This window comes from Aphis gossypii, chromosome 3 (assembly GCF_020184175.1).
Source record: "Aphis gossypii isolate Hap1 chromosome 3, ASM2018417v2, whole genome shotgun sequence".
Lineage (NCBI taxonomy): Eukaryota > Metazoa > Arthropoda > Insecta > Hemiptera > Aphididae > Aphis > Aphis gossypii.
In genome coordinates, this window is record NC_065532.1 from 20,047,044 (window position 1) to 20,066,559 (window position 19,516).

Sequence of the window (19,516 nt, forward strand, 5' to 3'; positions counted from 1 at the left end):
AGGGTAGTTTAGGTTAGGTACTCATTACAGTAAATGTCAGTATTATTATTTACTAGAAAAGTAGGTATTCATGTATTATATTTATAAACAACTCAATAAAGTACGTAGGTACTTTGTGATTAAATTTAATGAACTGTTCGTCAAAATAAAATGCATTTATAATGAATTAATTTAGTGATACACATCCGATCAGATTTACTAAAATATTTTTGAATAAGTCTTTGTTTTTTTACGAGACGGAACTGTTTCCCCAAATTTGAAACTATAACGTCAAAATATTTTATTCATTTTTAATAATAAAATAGTACCTACACACGATGTGGTCACTGTCCGTGTGTTTCGTCATCTTCAAGACGAAATATCTGTTATCACAGTCAGAGACCACCGAAATACGTGGTACAAAAATTCCATTTTATATTATTTTAAATTCGCAGATAAATGAAAATAATAATAATATTACGGTCTATCCGGTTAGGGGTGACGGTCCTAAGTCCATTACGCCGACCGTTTCGCCGGGGTGTTACCTAATGGAACGCATGCGACATCGATGTATAATGAAATACGGTGGTGGTGGCGGCAAGGGGAAGGCCGAAATCAATTCCACGCGCGTAGACGATTGGAATCGGTTTTTTTTTTCATTTCGATCCCAGATTGTGAACTATTCGGGAGTAAAAAAAAATACGAAACTCCCGGAAATCAGCCGGTCTATGTGTCCGTAATATATTACTGAGCTATGGCGGCGAAGAAAAGTGTATTAAAGACGTTTCGTGTACATCTTCTCGTGGCCGGAGGTCATAGCTTGACAATTTAATATAACATTGAACGGTGCAATGTGTATTGTAAACATTATAATATACCCCGCGAGTTCATCTAAAGAAACCGACGGTTATATAATATATACTCACCTGCAACGTGCAGTGGTATTTTTTTTTAGAATTTCATTTGTTTTATTGTATTGCAGAATTTCCATTGAAAAATTGTCACTATATAATGTTCGTATTATTATTTACCACGAAGATAGACCATATAAATTCATGCCGAAAAATCGTCTAATATATATTGCAACATATTCCAATGCACAAATAACTCAAGAATAGTTGTCAAGCTTACATAAAGGCTAAAGCCAACAGTAAAATAAGATCGAAACTTTGGTGGTTTGAAAATTCGGAATATAAATACTAATAAATTATAAATTTTGACTACATACAAAAAAAAAACCTATTAATGTCGAAAACAAATGTCACGATATGTTTTGATTTTTTACGGTTAAAGCTGCTGTTTAGTGTACATTCTACGCGCACGAGTAGACGAAAGAAACAAAACACGGAAAACGTGTGCTTGCAGGACGGTTATATACCTGTAATATAATATTAGTTAAATCGTTTATTTATATATTTGAACGTATTCTCGTTGACCATACAGTCTTATCGGAATGCGATACGAGTAAATGTAACTCCGCCAAATGTATTTTCATTTTTTCATTTTTTTTTTTTTTTTACCAAATATTCATAGCGCTCGTAATAATAATAATAATATAATATTCATATCCGATCACCGAGGGGATTTATACGTTAAAATATTATTTTCGCTTTGCCGGCATTATAGGTATACGTGAAAATAATATATTTTTGAAAGTCTGTCCGGTGGACGAACTGTGGTCGCTGTCCGCGTCGCGGTGTGCGAATTTTTAAAGAACAGTGGCCACTGGCCGCTTACGCGTAGTAGTAGTATAGGTACGCTCGCGACGATGTGAAAATAAAAAAATAATAACAATATTATAATATACACACACACACACACACACACACACATACACGGCGTGTCGCGGGGGCGGATTACGTCCGGACTTCCGTCCCAAAGCACACCGGCGGCGGTGACGGTGAAACACGAGCGCGTACGACCAAGACGGCGAGGACGCGCCGGCGACCGTTTTTCGGGGGGGTGTGCGCTATAGGGCGCGCGCGCGCACCGCAGTCCACGTACGCCGCCGCCGTACGCTATACTATTACTACGTCCACCGTAACCTTCCACGGCCACGAGCGTACGATATACTATTATACTGCATCCCGTCACCACATCGCCGCCGCCGCCGCCGATCGGAGGCACTATCACCGTCGAGCGGGAAAAACGGTCGGCCTTTTCGCGCGCTTCGCCGCCGCCGCCGCCGCCGTTGACGCGCGGCGGCGGTGTCTGTGGCGGGGCGGGACGGAGAACCAGTGCGCTCAAGCTCGCCCCCTCAACCTCTCCTAACCCAACTCCGGCTATACGCGCCTCCCTCCTCCCTTACCCACACACACACACACACACTCGGTGTCCTCACAAACCACCCGCAGAGGACCACGGTGTCGAGCAGCTGCTGTCGAGCGCGCGATAGTGTGTCTCTCCAGCTCGCGGCACGCGGTCTTTTTCCGGTCACCGGTACTACCCGGTCGTCGTCGTCGTCGTCGAACATCTCCTCGTCAGTGAACGTATCCGCGCACTTGTGTGTGTGTGTGTGTGAACTTAACTTCGGCGTGGACACGCGCTCACCACCGGGTAAGTAAGTAGTGTAGTGTGTGGTAAAAAAAATTATTTTTTTTCATAGTACAATTTGAACGTCTCGACGAGACATGTATCGTTATATTGTTGTTGTTGGAAGGTTGTAATTTCATTATATACTACATGGACTCTAGTCTAGAATTTTATACGTGTAGAACTTAATAGGCAAGTATATCAAAAACACTGATTTTCAAATTCCAACAGAATTTCATCGTCTAAAATTTTTCTAAATATCTATTTAACAGATTGTACGAGTGTAAATGTGGCATATAGGCGTCTGTACGTATTTTATACCGGTGTCGTTTCCTATTAAAACGTTAATTTTTTTCGAAAAAAAAAAATTAAAACCGTTCACTCGATCCTGGCTCATATATTTCACAAATAATAATTGTCTTTGTAATTAAAAAATATTTCTCGTACGTTTTTCTTGTTTAATAATCGTGTAAATACAATTAATATACAACACTGACATTGTGTGATGTGCACATCACGACTGTTGCTAATTAGTGACTGATCGAATAAAATCCACATGACCGTGTTATTCAATTAGTTAGATCAAACGTTTAAATTGAAAAAAAAAATAAGAAATGTTTGCATAACAGACACTCTTGAAAAAATAAAATATGTATACTTTACAAAAATGTCTGTACTCCGCTATGGAATTTATTGCAGATGAAACATTTTAAACGTCAGTTATAAATTGGTTTCCGTTTCTGGAAACTGTTCGTAAATTTTATTTTACAGCGTTATACAACTAGACTAGAAATAATTACATATTTAGAAATTATAATTTACTTTAAACAAATAACTTGTTTCAAATATTTTAATTTTACACATAGTGAATATGAAAAAATGTATGATCAAATTGTCCGAATTGATAATATATTATACTCGATATAGTTAAACTATTATTAAAATCAATTTTTGTAAAGATAGATAATTTACAAATAGTTTTTTATTTTTCGATTAAGTATAATTTAATAAAAATAATCAAGTAAAAGTTGTAATAAAAATGTGATTTGTTTTTATTCACGCTTATCGGTAATTTCCATACTTTAAAAGTAGGTAATAGTTAAAATTTTGTTTGGTAAACTTTTCATAAGTACGTGATCAACTTATGCATATTATATTCCGTTGAAAATTTATTACAAAATATTTGTATACAATGTAATATTATATTTTAATACCAATTTAACGTGTTGTAGTGTTTACGTAGGAAATTAATTGGGCTGTAACTTCCTCCACGAAAGCTGGAAATTTTCAAACTTATGTAAGCTGTTTTAACAATAGTTTTGTTTTACAGTGATAAGTTCACTAATTATGTAACACTAATTATTAACGAGATTGTTTAAAAGCTATATTGAATAAATAGCAAATAGATAGAGTTATTATTATGTTAAAGAATAATCTTATAATTTATATTACCTTTTATCTATTTTAACTATTACCTGGTTAAGAATATAATCATTAGCATGGAACATAGTACACATTGGTTTTAAATTTGTAGATACGTATGCCTTTAAATTAGTTTTTGATATTTAAATTGTAATCTACATAATATACAATTAACCCTTGGATATTTTCATTTTTGGTCTTAAGTATAACAAACAGTAAAAACAAAATGGGTAAGACAATTCTAAAACTAATGTCATAACTTGTTTAAGAAATAAAATCCATTTTAAAACAAAGTTGAGTTTTTGCTTGTTTCAATACTTGATTACAGAATTTATTTTTGCTAAATAATCTTATGCTATTAGAAAAAAAGTAAAAACAATAACAATATATTATATTGTTGTATAACTCAATCTATACCGTTTTATCTTGTAAATAAATTATTTTTATAGAAGTTTATAATCAATTTATTGTATTTTAATATCTTTTAATAACATCTGTAAGTAATACACTTTTTATTACAATTTACAGACATCTATCTCAAAAAATATTATCAATGTAGTTTTAAATTATTTAAAATAAAATGTGTAGGTATTCTATAAATATTTTGTAAATAGTCTTTTAGCTGATTTTTAATTCACCGGAAAATTTGCAATCTCTTCGTGTATATCAGTATTATTGCTTGTAAATGGATTTTTTAGGTATGGCTAGTGTCCAACTAACTGTAAAGTGCACACGTTCTGCGGCGCTTTCACACATAATAAAAATCGTACGTGTTTGTAAATTCATAGTTTCATATTATAACAAAACGCTTAACAATATGAAGTAAGTACTTGATATCGAACACAATTCACAAGAGGTATAAAGCAAGTGCAGACGGTAACAGTTAAGTTGTTAATAAGTATGCACAATGTATAAATTGCTATTTTATCACTGTTCGTAAAAATGTACTTAAATTATAATAACGGCACTAAAATTCAAACCCCTCGAAGAACTAACTTGACATGCAGTTCAACGAATTTATTTAGGCTGGTTTCGTTATTTGTCAACTCATTTAATTAAAACCCAAAAGTATAGTTTATAACTGACTTATAAAATAAGTGCACAATACCCCACATAGACGCACGCACGAATCAACTATGGACTGTAAACGGTTTTGTGTTATAAATGTGATTCTGATGTGGAATTTTTCACAGTATTTTTTCCATAAATATTTTATTTTTTCCTTTAACTTAGATCACGTGTTCATTATTTATATCCATAAATATTTTTACAAACATCACAGACAACACAAGTTGAACTAAAAAAGTGATTATAAAATATTTAAGTAATAATAGATGTATAATCAAAATATACGGAAAAAATAGCGAGAACCCGGAGAATTATTTATGAAAATACTTTAATAAGTTTCCGCGTTCCACTTATAATTTATTACACACGCTTCTTACGATTAAAAACCAACAGAACCCTTCAACGTTATAAAGTTTTATTATTTTCTTAGGTATTATAATAATAACACTTTTATTAGAATATTTAAAAGCTTAAACTAATGTATTATAGCCAAAAATAAAACTAAAATATTTATCATGAGTTCGATATGTACAATCATTGGTTGTTATAAGTGAAAAAATAAAAATAACATTAGAAACTGCATTTATCTAGTTATTACAAAAAAAAAAAAAAAAAATACAAATTATTTACAGTATTTCAATATTTTAGTAGAATTAGATACATTTTAGATTAATCGGGTACGTTTATTATGTTTATATATTATGCATTTATGTGAATGCTACAAATTTTAGTAGCTATAACCATTGATCCAAATGGGGGATCTTATTACGGATTTCTCGATACGGAGGGATCACTAACTCCATCTGTTTTAACACCTACTTTTCCATTCTTCACTTATTTAGTTAAGAATTATCCGTCTATCAGAAATGTTGAAAAATTATTTACAATAATTAACTAATTTAAATAGTGGGTAATAGGTTGAATTTAACAACTAACTTTGATATAGGGCCAATTAAAATATTTAAATTTAATTTTTCAAACATTTTTAAAATTTTATTTCGTACGAATTCATTGTAAAAAATCACCTTGAAATGTGTGTTTAATATTTTTTGTATTTAGTTACCTTTCATAATTTTAACAATTGTAATCAAGTTCCTCCCTCTAAAAAAAAAATAATTCTAGTATATGATTATTTTTTACACACATTTACATATATTACATACATAATATACAGTGTACAATGTATATATATATCTGTGAAGTTCAGACCACGATGTTCAATAAAAATGTTGAATAATATTAAATTAAATATAGTTTTTTTTTTTGAATAAAAGTCTTTTGTGCATATAAAAATATATGTTGTTGTTGAATATTTGTATTTATAGTTTCAACTATAATCTATAGCAGTGGTTCTCAACTCGAGGATCGCGTCCCTCTAGATACGTGTGACACAAGTTCCAGGGGAAGTAAAAATTTAAAAAAAAACATGAAAATCTCATTTTTGATTATTTACGTATATATTTAACCGACACATTATAAAATTTATTTTTATTTATTATTACGTTAGGTATATTCCATGATTTAGAAATCACTGTTGGGTTATTTTCATTAATTAGGTATTTATGTAGGTATTAATGCAATATGTACCTAATGTAAAATATAATATTTAAAAAGTGAGTATAATATAATTTGTTTTAATAATTATTTTTTCCTAACAAATAAATTCATTAAATATTTAAAAAAACTTCATTGATTTTTATTTATATTAATCCAATAACCAACATAAAAGGCATGTTGTATATTATATATATATTAAAGTATATAAATGTATATACCTTTGTATTAAGTATTAAACATAATTTAATCTTATTATGGTGAGAGGGAAAGTGCATGTAACTCAAAAGGTGGAGAACTCTTGATCTATAAGATAAAAAATGGACATACAATTTATTTCAATATATTTTTTTTTAATATCCAGAGGTTTAAAATAAAGCATAGTGAAAAAAAATGTAGATAAATTCATTACCGTTGTTTTAAGGTTTTCATACTTTTTCAGAAAAAAAAAACTTATAAATGAACTGAGTTATTAATTTATTCTATCTCACAAAACTTACTCTAGTTGAAAAAGTAACTTTCTTTCTCCCCAGTCTTTATTGCTTTAATATTGTGAAATATAATCGTTATGAAAACGCTAAAATATTTAACTAAGTTAACTTCTACATTTTTTTAATTTAATGTATAATATCTAGAACTAGGATTTATATCAACAGTATGTTTTTTTGCGACTTCCTATTATTGCTTTTGTCAGTTATGCCCATGAATCACATCATGATGAGGTAAATGGTGGTGTTTTATTTTGCATATTTTGACATAAAACGCGAAAAATACATGTTTTAAGGTATATTTTGGTACAAAACGTTTGTATCGTGTGACTTTTACTTTATGAAGGTTTGAAGATGGTTGAAAACACAAAATCCAAACTTGGTCAGAACAAAGGAACAGTAACTAAAAGGTCAACAAAAATTAAAAAAATACGTTAGAAAAATGGAGGATTGCAATCTATGTATAATATATATGATGCATAGAATTGGCACTGGGTATTGTGGATGAAGATTTTCCGAATCTAACTCTCTTTACGTCATCAAATAGAGTTAAATATAAAAATATATTAAGGTCTAACAGAAGATCAATGAGTTTTTTAAATTTAAAACACCATGTAATTGTTTTACATAATACGCTTCAATCGCGTTAATAGTTAAAAAATAATTTTTTATTAATTATAAAACGTATAAATATTTTAGTTTTTGAGTGTAAATTTTATATTTTTTGATGTATAAAATATTAATTGTTTATTTTTGCATATTTTATTATTTTATTTTGCATATAAATACTAGACGTCATAATAACTGTCATAACCAGACATCTAAAATATGTATATTTTTTGCATTGGGGTGAGAGGGGGTATCTTCTACAATTTTATTTTTGTATATATATTTCTGATCATAAAAATACTATATAGTATACTAAAAACATATTTGATTGACTTAAATAACAAAATTAACTTAAAATATAAACAATACAAGAACATCATCAGGAAGTACGAGTATACCATAAAATACGAATTTCAAACATGTTACATTTTAGTTTATTTAATTTGTTATTGCTTTAAAAACTTTTTGAAATGTCGTTATTGAAAAACTATATTCTACTCCTTCATACTTTCTTAATTAAATCAGAAAATTTAATTTTTTGAAAAAGTGTTTTATGACGTACTTTTAGTTCAACAGATGCGTATTTAATTTTAAAGTTAAGAATCTTGTCAGTTTGGAAATTTTTTAGCGTATAAAAAAATATTTTCTTGTAATTTTCTTAATCGCAACATTGTCCATCAAAAATACAAAATAAATATTTCATAATAAAAAATATGTTTCAGTATTTGTTCCGACCAACACCATTCATGGCGTCCACAAATACACCTCCCGAAATTCCACCGCGAAGACACAGCTCAACCGTTTCACCAAACAAGTAAATATTGCTTATTATTTTAATTTTTTTAATAGGTAGTTAATTTAATTTCAAAGTTATGTGTATGACATTTAATACACTTTGATAAGTGGTAGATATTTTATTTTTTTGTTTTTTTTTCTAATATCCTTTGCTCTTTAGTTACCACATGGAATTGTTCATTAAATATTTTTTAACAGTAAATATTTGAAATCTGTTTGGGTTTTTTACCAAAAAATATAGCTAATCATTTTAGATGTACCTATTAATCACATTTTACTTTTTTATTTGAAGATTTCTCAACAAAAATGAACCATGCCAAATATTTTATTTTTTTTTTTAATTCTGAAGTGATAGGCTAGCCGTGAAATTTGCTGGCGGATAATTGTTTAACCTAACGTTTCTCAACCAGGAGGTGGCGGGCACCTTGACTAGGGGTCGCATAGATCAAAAATAACAAAACGATGATTTATAAAATATACATTTTTATTTAAATATTTAAAACTTTTTATTGAACATAAATAACACAAAAATGAAATTAATAATAACAATAATAAGCAGTCGATTAAATGTAGATATCTTATCAATTAAACGGGCACTTTTCCAGTTTTCCACTAATGGGAATTCCTAACGAATCTAGACATAACGTTCAAACTTGATGAACTTAAGTTAATATAGACATGGTATTTATAAATTGACATTTAAAATGTTAAATTTCGTTTGGTCAACATGATAGGATATTTTTATTGTTCAAATGTTTATTTAATAAATATGGAAGGGGTCGTGAAGTGATTGACCATATTTTATACCTATTTTTCGAGTCGCGACACTAAAAAGGTTGAGAAACGATGGTTTAACCAATAATAATGAAAAAAATCGAAATGTTTATGTCTCAATATCAGGTCAATAATTTTCTGCAGATAACGCTGCTTAAACTATATAATTTATATTTTTACTTATTTCTACTGTATCTATATTTTTAAACTTTACATCTATAATTGATTACAAATACACATAGTTAAAAAGTTTATTAAGTTGTGCTTATCCATAAAATATATATTTATATATACTTTTTTTACTATAATACAAATGTATTATTTAAACTTGTTAATTTTAGGATTATTAATCAAAATTCTGATGCAGAGTCTAAGACAAAACCCCCTCCTTTTCTATCACGGAGACATTCATCTTGTATTGACCATAATATGGATAGTGAAACTGACACTGTAAGTAAACTAGTTATATTATTATAATTTATATTTCATGTAAACGGTTTGTAAAATTTATTATTTTTTTACAGTATTATAATAATATGTAGGTTAGGCTATAATACGTATATTTATAGTTATTAAGTATACGCATTATGTATTATTTGATATTAATCCGTTATTAAAATAATTATTTATAGGATATAATATATGATATAAACTCATTAATATTATTTAGTATGTTAATTTATATTTTATATTAAAAATAGAAAAATCCAAATATAACAAATGTAACAATATTACATTGGCCACAGTTTATGACTACGATCTTGTACAAAATGATTAAATTTTAAAAGAGTAAAATGTTGGAGTTTTGTTACTGGGAATTATATTTTAAATAGCGTTTTTAAAAAGTTTCTCTATACAATTCAATTTACTAATTGATGTTTTTGGAAAAATTAATGGACTCTTTGCGTAAGATTTTATTTTTATCAATTGTTTGATTGATAAACTTACTACCTAATTTTCTTTTTTTTAAATTTAAATTTAAATTAAAAATAATATGTATATTATATAATTAATAAAACTATTTGAAAAAAATTATAACGATCGTTTATTAAATATTACTTATACAGTTATAATTTACAATGGTGGTATTATAATATTCTTCCATATTTTGAAATAAAAAATGCAGTGCTGTTCATAATGTTCATGGTACTGATAGAAAAGTCTATAGCCATTTCCAATATTAACTACCTACATTTTTTGGTACAACTTCAAATTATCGTTTAATTGTTTGTACAGAATTTTTTTTATCCTGAATACAATACAACATAGCTCTGTTGTTTTGCACGATTTTTTTCTCACATTTTTGAGTCCAAATTACACCACGTTGTCTTTATGATCTTATACATCTATTAAATGGTTTAAATGTTAAATTTAGTGTATTTTTTACCGTAATATATACAAAGATATACTCTATGGACAGATGCATAATATTTTTTATTCTCATTTTACTCCGACGGAGTAGTCTTTAAAAGTTAACACACCAGTTGTCGCGTATTGTACGCCACTGAATTTTTATTTGTTTTGTTTTGTTTCGTATATTTTTTTAATTATTTCAAAAGAATCATTGTTACTGCTATCATTGTAATACATATATGTATAATATTATAATATTATATTTAAAATAAAAAACTATACACGTGAGCACGATACGGTAATTTCATCCAACTTATATTGCATAATTTATGACCATTATATTATCATGTTATGCTTATTGCATAACTTTATTTCTACTGGGTTTCGGACGAATAAAATTAGTGAGCCCGTTTATAGTACTATAATAGGCAGTAGGTACTATACACACTCCGATTTATAACTACGATTTATGTTACCATAGAACTGTTTATTCAAAGTTTTCCTCGGTAGGAAATTTGGGTTAAGAAGCATTATGGTTATGACAGAGTTGTTTAAAGTGATTAAATAATTATATTTGTTTGTCATCGAGAAATAAACAATTTATTTTATATATAGTATAAAAGAAATAAATATTGTTTTCATAACTATTGAATTTATTGTTTTAGCTAAATATATATTTTTTAAATTAACATTTAACTACTATCATAGTTCAATAACAAAAACAATATTTTCGCAATAATATTGTATGAAATTTCCAAAGTATAGTAATAGGTAAATAAGTTATACATGTAAGGCAAGTCAGTGTAAAACAAACGGAACCAGGTATCTAGATTAGGATGTAAGAATAAAGTATGGGCATCAGCAAGTACATTGGGATAGCCAAATTATTGGTATAGTGGATCAGACGCAGAGAGACTTGAAAATTTTATGAAGGAATAATTATCGATTAGGCTTCAAAGGAACTTGGAGTTAATGTCAACTCTTCTATCAGCTAGTGTTAACTTATCGTTGACTCATAATATAATTATAATATAAAAAGCTAATTTGACTGTGATACTACATAAAGGGATCGTCATTGTCTATGAAATAGTTTAAAAATTATATACAGTGGTGAGAATGGATAAAATAATTTATGTTAAGTATTTAAATTTTCAATATTAGGATTTATTGTTAGTTATTTATGTTAAGACTAGAAGTAATAAAAGAACAAGTCAAGTGCAGAGTATCGGATAGAGACTTGGTAAATTTTTCTTTAGAATTAGGGTTAAGGGTAGGTACTTTCTATAGAGGACTAAAAATGATTATTTATTTTGAACATGCAAATAAAGGTTTATTTTAATTGTAGGATCCCTCATATAGTTTAATGTGTGACCCTTAGCGCAAAGAGCACATTTTGTCATTTTACAATGCTATTGTGATTTTTAGTATAATTTTCTGATAATTTCAAAAGCTGTGAGTATGCTCATATGACTAATAATTAAACATTGTAGTGACTCACAAAGCTTTTTATGTGATTCTCAAATCGAAACTTAAATATTCAATTACAAAGTGTTATAATGAATACCAATATTGCTATCTTGAGATATGAGGTTTACAAAGAATAATGTAAGAGGGTGGTTATTATTGTTTACACCGTAAAAGTACTTCACAGAATGACCTTCTTTAGGCAAACTATCGGAAATGTCGGTACTTTGAGTAGAATTATGTAGGTTTCTGATCATATTTTTTTTAATAAATGTTATTTGTTTGTTATAAGTAATAATAATAAGAGGAATTAAGACTTGATATTATTTATTTAACACAAGTTTCCATTCTAATATTCCGAGTAAACATTTTTTTATTTTTTATTTAGAGAACACTTTGTAATATTCTAAGAAATTTGATGTTTATATAATATTTAGGTACATATAAATTCAAATATAATGGTTTCAGATTTTATTTCAGATCATATACGATAATGTTTTAAAATTTACTGTTCGTAAAGCATTAATCACGTATAATATGATATGAAATAAATTATCGATTAAGAATTAGATCTAAGATAAGAATTGAGTTTTAACTCACAATTCTGTCCACACAACCAATACAATACATTTTTTTGTAGATTGATTACACATTTATATCCTAAACTCTCACTACTGTTGAATATAATATAATATAATATTACTCTTGAAAAAAAATTGTCCGATTGTAAGTCACGATGCTGTGAACTTAACAATACCACATAAATATGATATATGTATCTATAGCGTTTGCACAAAATAGGGTTAGGAATAATCGACAGGAATATTCGATAACCGGAAATGGTCTGTAGCCCAGTGTATACTAATACGATGCACTTATCATTATGGACCTAACCTGTTCACCGATAAACATGTTATATAACAAGATGGCCGACTTTTTGAGGAGCACACGATATATTCGATGATTTACGCGCATACAATAACATCGGTCACTTCTATCTGTCATGATCTTCCGCAGTAAATTGGATCAATCAATTTCTATTGTTTTTCATTGTATGTACCTATTGATGAATGCAGTATAGCAGTGGTTAATTGTATACATCTACATGACCTAAATCGCTATTTTTAAGACAAAGAACAAAACCACTTATTTTCTGATGATTAAAAAAAAAAAAATCGCAATTTTCGTCCTATCATTTTTTAATGAATATAACATCGTGTTATGGTATTTATATATAATATAAGCTGAATATGTTTCTACAATATCTATGTATATTTTAAAACTATCATTAACACATATTATTATAATCAAAAATTTATGAAAAATGTTTAGTACATCTGTACAAAAAATACATTTTCTAAATTCACTAAGAAATATTATATTCATAAATTACAATTTATAAACTGATATAATTTAATTATAAATAAATAATTTCTTCAATAAGGAATGTTCTATCTTCTTTAATTTAAAATAGTTCTCATTTAGACAATTTTGAAATAAGTATATAGCTGAATTTTTTTGTGACTTCACTTAATGTGCTTTTTATAATATAATTAATTAAAAAAAAAAAAAAATGTATAACAATATTACGATCAGACGGCGCTTTAAATAGGCAATTTAGCAACATGGCTGTTGTGGGTTTTTAAACAAAAATAATTTTGAATATTTTTTTATAGAGTATTTATTTGAAAATGTAAAAATCTTATATTGAAAATTGGATTTTGGTATATCTTCAATCTCCTAACCTGATATCATTTCTAATTCACACGCTAGGTAAACACAGTTATGTATGTTATATTATTATGTATTATGTGGCATCGTGTTGGTGGTATAGTATTCTTACTACTGTACAATATTATATTATGATAACTACAGACTTTTCCAGAGAAGTTAGAATTCTACAAACCTATATTTACTGTAGTAAATATGGTCTCTGGAGATTTTGAAACAAGTATATTATTCTGCAAGGTAATATTATATTATATTACATCCTATACTATATACGTATGAGCTATGTATCCGAAATTAAAACGAGTACCTATTGTGTATTAACTGCAAATATTATAACATACCTTGGGGCCTTATAATATTACGTAAACATTCGTAATATCGTTTGACGTTGAGTTCTACGTACCTAATTTATTACAAAGTAAATAAATCAAATGGTATAAATCAAAATTATTTCGAGTAGCAATCAGCCACCATGTAATATTTTTACAATATAATATACTTATATAAGTGTGTGTGTAAATATTTTTTTTTAATCAGACCGTAGAAACCGTTTATTTAAATTAATTGCTGAATTTTCAGAAGTGTGGTATTATAGAACTTTTGAATAAATAAAATATTATATTCATATTTAAAACCACGTGAACACGTGAATATCATTTAAAGAGCACGTGAAGTTTTTCGAAGTAACTCGATCGATTAATAATGATATTATGTTTTTCATTCGGCGAATAGATGAATGAAAGATTGTCAGAATTTTTATACCTTCTCAAATTTAAGTCATAGCGAGTATAGGACATATAATGTGAACAACGTTATTCAAATGGGTAACGTTTGGACACAAACGATCGCTTGTAGTGTACCTGTAGGCTGTAGCCATAATTTAAATACACGTATGTTTTTATATACTATAATAGTATACTTCGTACATGGTATTGACGTAACCGGATATCAAAATTTAATGTATTAGAAAAGAGTGAACTAGAAACGTATAGGTAAAAAAAAATATATATATAATATTACTATGCGGAGATGGACACGACATCGGCAGTGAAATTTATTGATGTTTTAATATTTTTGGTAGTATTATATAGATTATAGATGCATAGAACAAAATAACATAATAATTACCTTATGCGAAACCTTGTTTATATACATTATAGTTACACTACCGTAAATATAACTCAATATATTATATTCTTTATTGATTATCTCTTTCTTTCTCACTTTTTATCAATCACTCACTTTCTATAAATACATACATAATGATTCACGAAATATGATTACATTTATTTTCGTTTCATAACGGATTTATTTTAATTTTTATGATTTAAATTTTCAAGTTCTCTTAAAGTCTGTATTTTTGAATTCTAGTGGTTATTTCATTATTTATCACATGTACAATGGTGATTAAAACTTATTCAAAAAATAACTTCTTCTTCCATTTTTTATGGTACATTATTTAATGCATACATTTTTTAAAAAATTGGCGTATCTGATTTAGAATTCAAAAGAGTAGTTGATTATAACAATAATTATTCCAGGATGTCAATACAACAGTTTTACAGCTTTATTTGTCAGTGTAATCAGAAAATATTAAATCCGTTTAAAGTCTTTTTTAAGCAGGTACTTTTCATAATATATTCTTATAAATGATTACTTGTTTAAATATTCCTCGATTATTCAAATCTCATTTCATCTTTGACGATTCTGATTTTTAAGCCAACGTATAAAATAAAATAAAATTTCATACATGTGCAACCAAACATCAAATAAAATAAAAATATGTTTACACTTACATTATTATATTAAAATATTAAATATTTTAATTTACGAATAAATAAATACCTAATCAATTTTTATTTATACATTAGTTATTAATTTGATTTCCATAAATGTATAATTATTTGGTTATAATTTATTATCTAATTAAAATAAATTTGTTCTGAAACTTTATTTACGTAAATTAGGCATATTCTGTTTTTAATAAATGTCAAGTCATTTTATTGTTTTATAATATTATATCTTTGTGTATATCTTATATTACAATCGTCGAATTGTCATAGTGTATACTATGGATGCTATAAATAAATAATAATAAAAAAAAATTTTCTGAGACTATAACTACAATAATTATTGTAAATAATGTTTTATTATTATTTTTTTAATCAAAATATATTTGAAACAAATCATAACAATAAAAAATAATGGTATATAAAAAAAACATACATTTAAATGGCACAGACAAAGTATTGTGTATTTTTGGGAATAGCGAAAAAATGACAAAAACAAATTTAATAAGGTATTATTATTATGACACACTATGTTAGGTTAGGTTACAGTGATTATAGGTATATATTGAACTGCGACATAGGTTGAGCGCGTTCTCTGAATGATAATTTCAGTGAACACTTACCACAGTGGGTAACCTTCTGGAAGTCCGTACGCTATTCCATCGTCAAGACGCGCGTTTGGAATAGTGGGGACAAGGGGTGTGCGAGGAATCGCAGGCCATGACTTTTGTGGTTCTGCTGCAGCCTCCAGTGACCGGTATTTGGCCTGGCCCTCCATACCGATTGGGTCTCTGCTAACTTGAGCAGTGAAACCAGTCAATGGATGAGATTGGTAGTTTACTGTTCTGACCAAACCGTCGGCGTCCAACAGCCTATAGTAACCTGTTATCTGATCTCCATTTTTTGTCTCCTGTTGGTCCTTGATGTCACCAGTTGACGGGTCTTTTACGCCGTACCCGAAGTTGTACCCGGCTGATGCCATTTGCAACATACAAAAAGCCATTAAAAGTGCTGTCATCGTGACCTGAAAATGAAAATGAAAACAATGAGGACTAGTAAACCAAAATAACGAATTCATAACCTAAACGATGCAATGTCAATACTATAGTTTCTATGTAATGCTAATAATAGTGCTGGATAGAGTAAAAAAATCTTTTTGATGACAACAATTATAATATTGTGTTATTATTTATTATTGATGTCCTAGTATCAAAACGTTGTGTTCAGTGAGATCACATCTCAGCTTATCCTATTAGATAGTATGATATCATACAATGTATGTTGTAACTTGGGATTACTTAATGGTATAGTACTTAACAAACGCCGTTTTGATGATAAAATAATAGTAATTTAGAGTGTTATAGCCAGAGGAAATTAAGATATATACTCCTCTCTCCTTAAATCTGTATATATATATACAATATATATATGCTTACTCTACTAACCTAATTATAGCCTATAACTATAAAACTATATTCTGTAATAGATTAATTTTATGATAATTAGAATAACATCAATCACGATGGTCATTTATAAGTCATTATAATTGTGAGTATAATGTAAACATAGGTTATGAATGTCCATGTATGATTAAAATATTAGAAACTATTTTGGTTTAACTATGTAATTATTATGCGATTTATTGTTAATATTTGAACTATTGAATTGATTTTCTTAAAATGGTAAGAGTTACCAACCATATGTAAATAATTAAATTAGTTTCAGTTTTCTCAGCCCCTTCCCCCCTTACGAATAAAATAAGTAAATACGTTTCTGGCTATGAAATTACTAATTGGTATAATATCATAAGTCCATAATAATCTAAGAGGAAAAAAAACTTTTCAGTATTTGCATTAAATACTATTTATTATTGATGTTATATATAAAGTATTTGTCTCAAATATTTTTGAATTTTTTTTTATATCTATATCTTAAGACATTACACCTGCGCACCTGTAAGATCATTATATGGTAGTATTACATAGTAGACGTAACGCGTGATTTATTACATTCTATTGCTACAAAAATTATATGCGCTTGTTGAAATTGAAAAACGGGAATTTATTTTTTGACATATTTCCAAGTTGACGCGTTGAAAAAGAATATTTGTATGTGTCATGGAGCGAAAGAGTCATTACCTACAGGGATTTAAAATACTACTAATAATAAAAAAACTCAGACAAGAATATACTAAGAGCAAATGATGGATCCACTGGGACCTTGATTCATATCAAATTATAATGTTCGTAAAATAATTAGCAGTTAGCACACAATTGGTCGATATCGTCGTTAAAAACAATGTAATATTATTTTTATTATAAAGATAAAAATTAATCAATCACACAAATAATTGAACTAATTGTATTATTTACATTCTATATTATACAAAAATAGTTCATTATTCTTGAAAATTAAAAGATATTCTTAAAAAATGTAACTTTGTAATATGTAAAAATTGTTTATAGTACATAGGTACATTATAGTATCTGTATGTACTACAATATTTTAAATGTCAGATAAATATATAAAATGTACTTACTTTAATACACTGCATGTTGGAGAGAAATTATAACAGACAATATTGTTATTATGTGTTTGAACAGTTCAATTCATAACAATGAGTCGAATGTTGTGTTTGCAAGCATTTAAATAGTCGTCTAGGACAGTACATTTATTACGGCCGTGGTAGAAAAAGTTACCCGAAAACAACAAACCTTGAAATTGACTAAATACTAAATAGTTAGTTATATGACGGTTTATAAATAACACATATAAGTATAAACTTTCAATTGACAATAAAAATATAATATGGTATAATACATACTTTATTATGAATATGATTCATACATAAAAATCTAACAAGTAGGTAACCGATGTACTAATGCTGTACATAAGATATAGAGTGCACCTCATCTTTGAGTAGGTCAGCGCAATTTACTTGTTAAATTGTAACGATAAATCATTGCATACAAAAAATAATATTGAAAAGAGATGTCTTATGAGTCTAAATTATTAAGCATAATTATATTGATACAGTAACAATTAATGTTATTATATTATATATAGTAATATGATGGGTTGAATTATTAAAAAAAAAAAAATCATACCTATTCATTTTATTATTAGTTATTATAATAGTATATATTTTTTGATATTTCAATATCGAATTAATGTAAAATGGTGTTATTCACGATGACATTTTTATTTTTTATCGATAAAAAAGTTTTGTTATTACTTATTTTATTACATATTGATATAACGTATATTATTTATATTTTATAATATTATAATACTACCTATTACACAATTAATTGTAAATTCATATTGAAATATTAAAAACACATAAATATTGGATTAATTTTAATCTTTTTGGGAATGAATTTATTCACATTATTCTATAATGTATTTAAACTTGTAAATTAATAACAATAAGTATATAAGTTTGTTATAATTATAATCTATTTTATCTATTAGTACAATATATAAAATTATCATATATATATATATATATTATATATACTTCTGCTATAAATAAAAATGACATTCACCATTTTTTAAATTTATGATATGCGTATGAATTTATCGCATATAATAGTTATTCTTTAGTTAGTTATTTAGTTAACTTTCTACGTTATAATAACTATATGCCATATAATAATATACGTTGATATTAAATTACAATATAATATGTTCACTGTACAATTTCAAACGAAACATATTAAACATTTGCTTAGGAAGGATTATTATTAAGTCTACACCAAAGAGAATATAATGTTTGTTTAAGTGAACTGTATTGAAAAGTATATAGTGAGAATTGCACTGATTTTGTTTTTATCTATGATTTTATATCAAATTGAATCCCACTCAAATAATTTTAATTTAATAAACTAACTTTTGTTAATATTACATTACAAAATTATAAGTAAATATAATATGCATTATTTACTTTATGTTGTG

The 19,516-nt window shown here is 27.5% G+C and overlaps 1 protein-coding gene across 2 annotated transcripts in view; it reads left to right on the forward strand.

The window, feature by feature from the left end:
• Nucleotides 1–19,516, forward strand: part of LOC114126365 (atrial natriuretic peptide-converting enzyme-like) — a 155,501-nt gene that overhangs the window by 60,629 nt on the left and 75,356 nt on the right. Inside the window, exons 1-3 of one of the 2 annotated variants that reach the window (XM_027990301.2) lie at nucleotides 2,017–2,535; nucleotides 8,375–8,466; nucleotides 9,563–9,671. In XM_027990301.2, the coding sequence (XP_027846102.2) occupies nucleotides 8,399–8,466; nucleotides 9,563–9,671 (177 nt within the window). In that variant the 5' untranslated portion in view covers nucleotides 2,017–2,535; nucleotides 8,375–8,398. Of the gene's footprint in view, nucleotides 1–2,016; nucleotides 2,536–8,374; nucleotides 8,467–9,562; nucleotides 9,672–19,516 lie in introns of those variants that run through there. The other variant, XM_050204353.1, reaches the window with a different exon arrangement.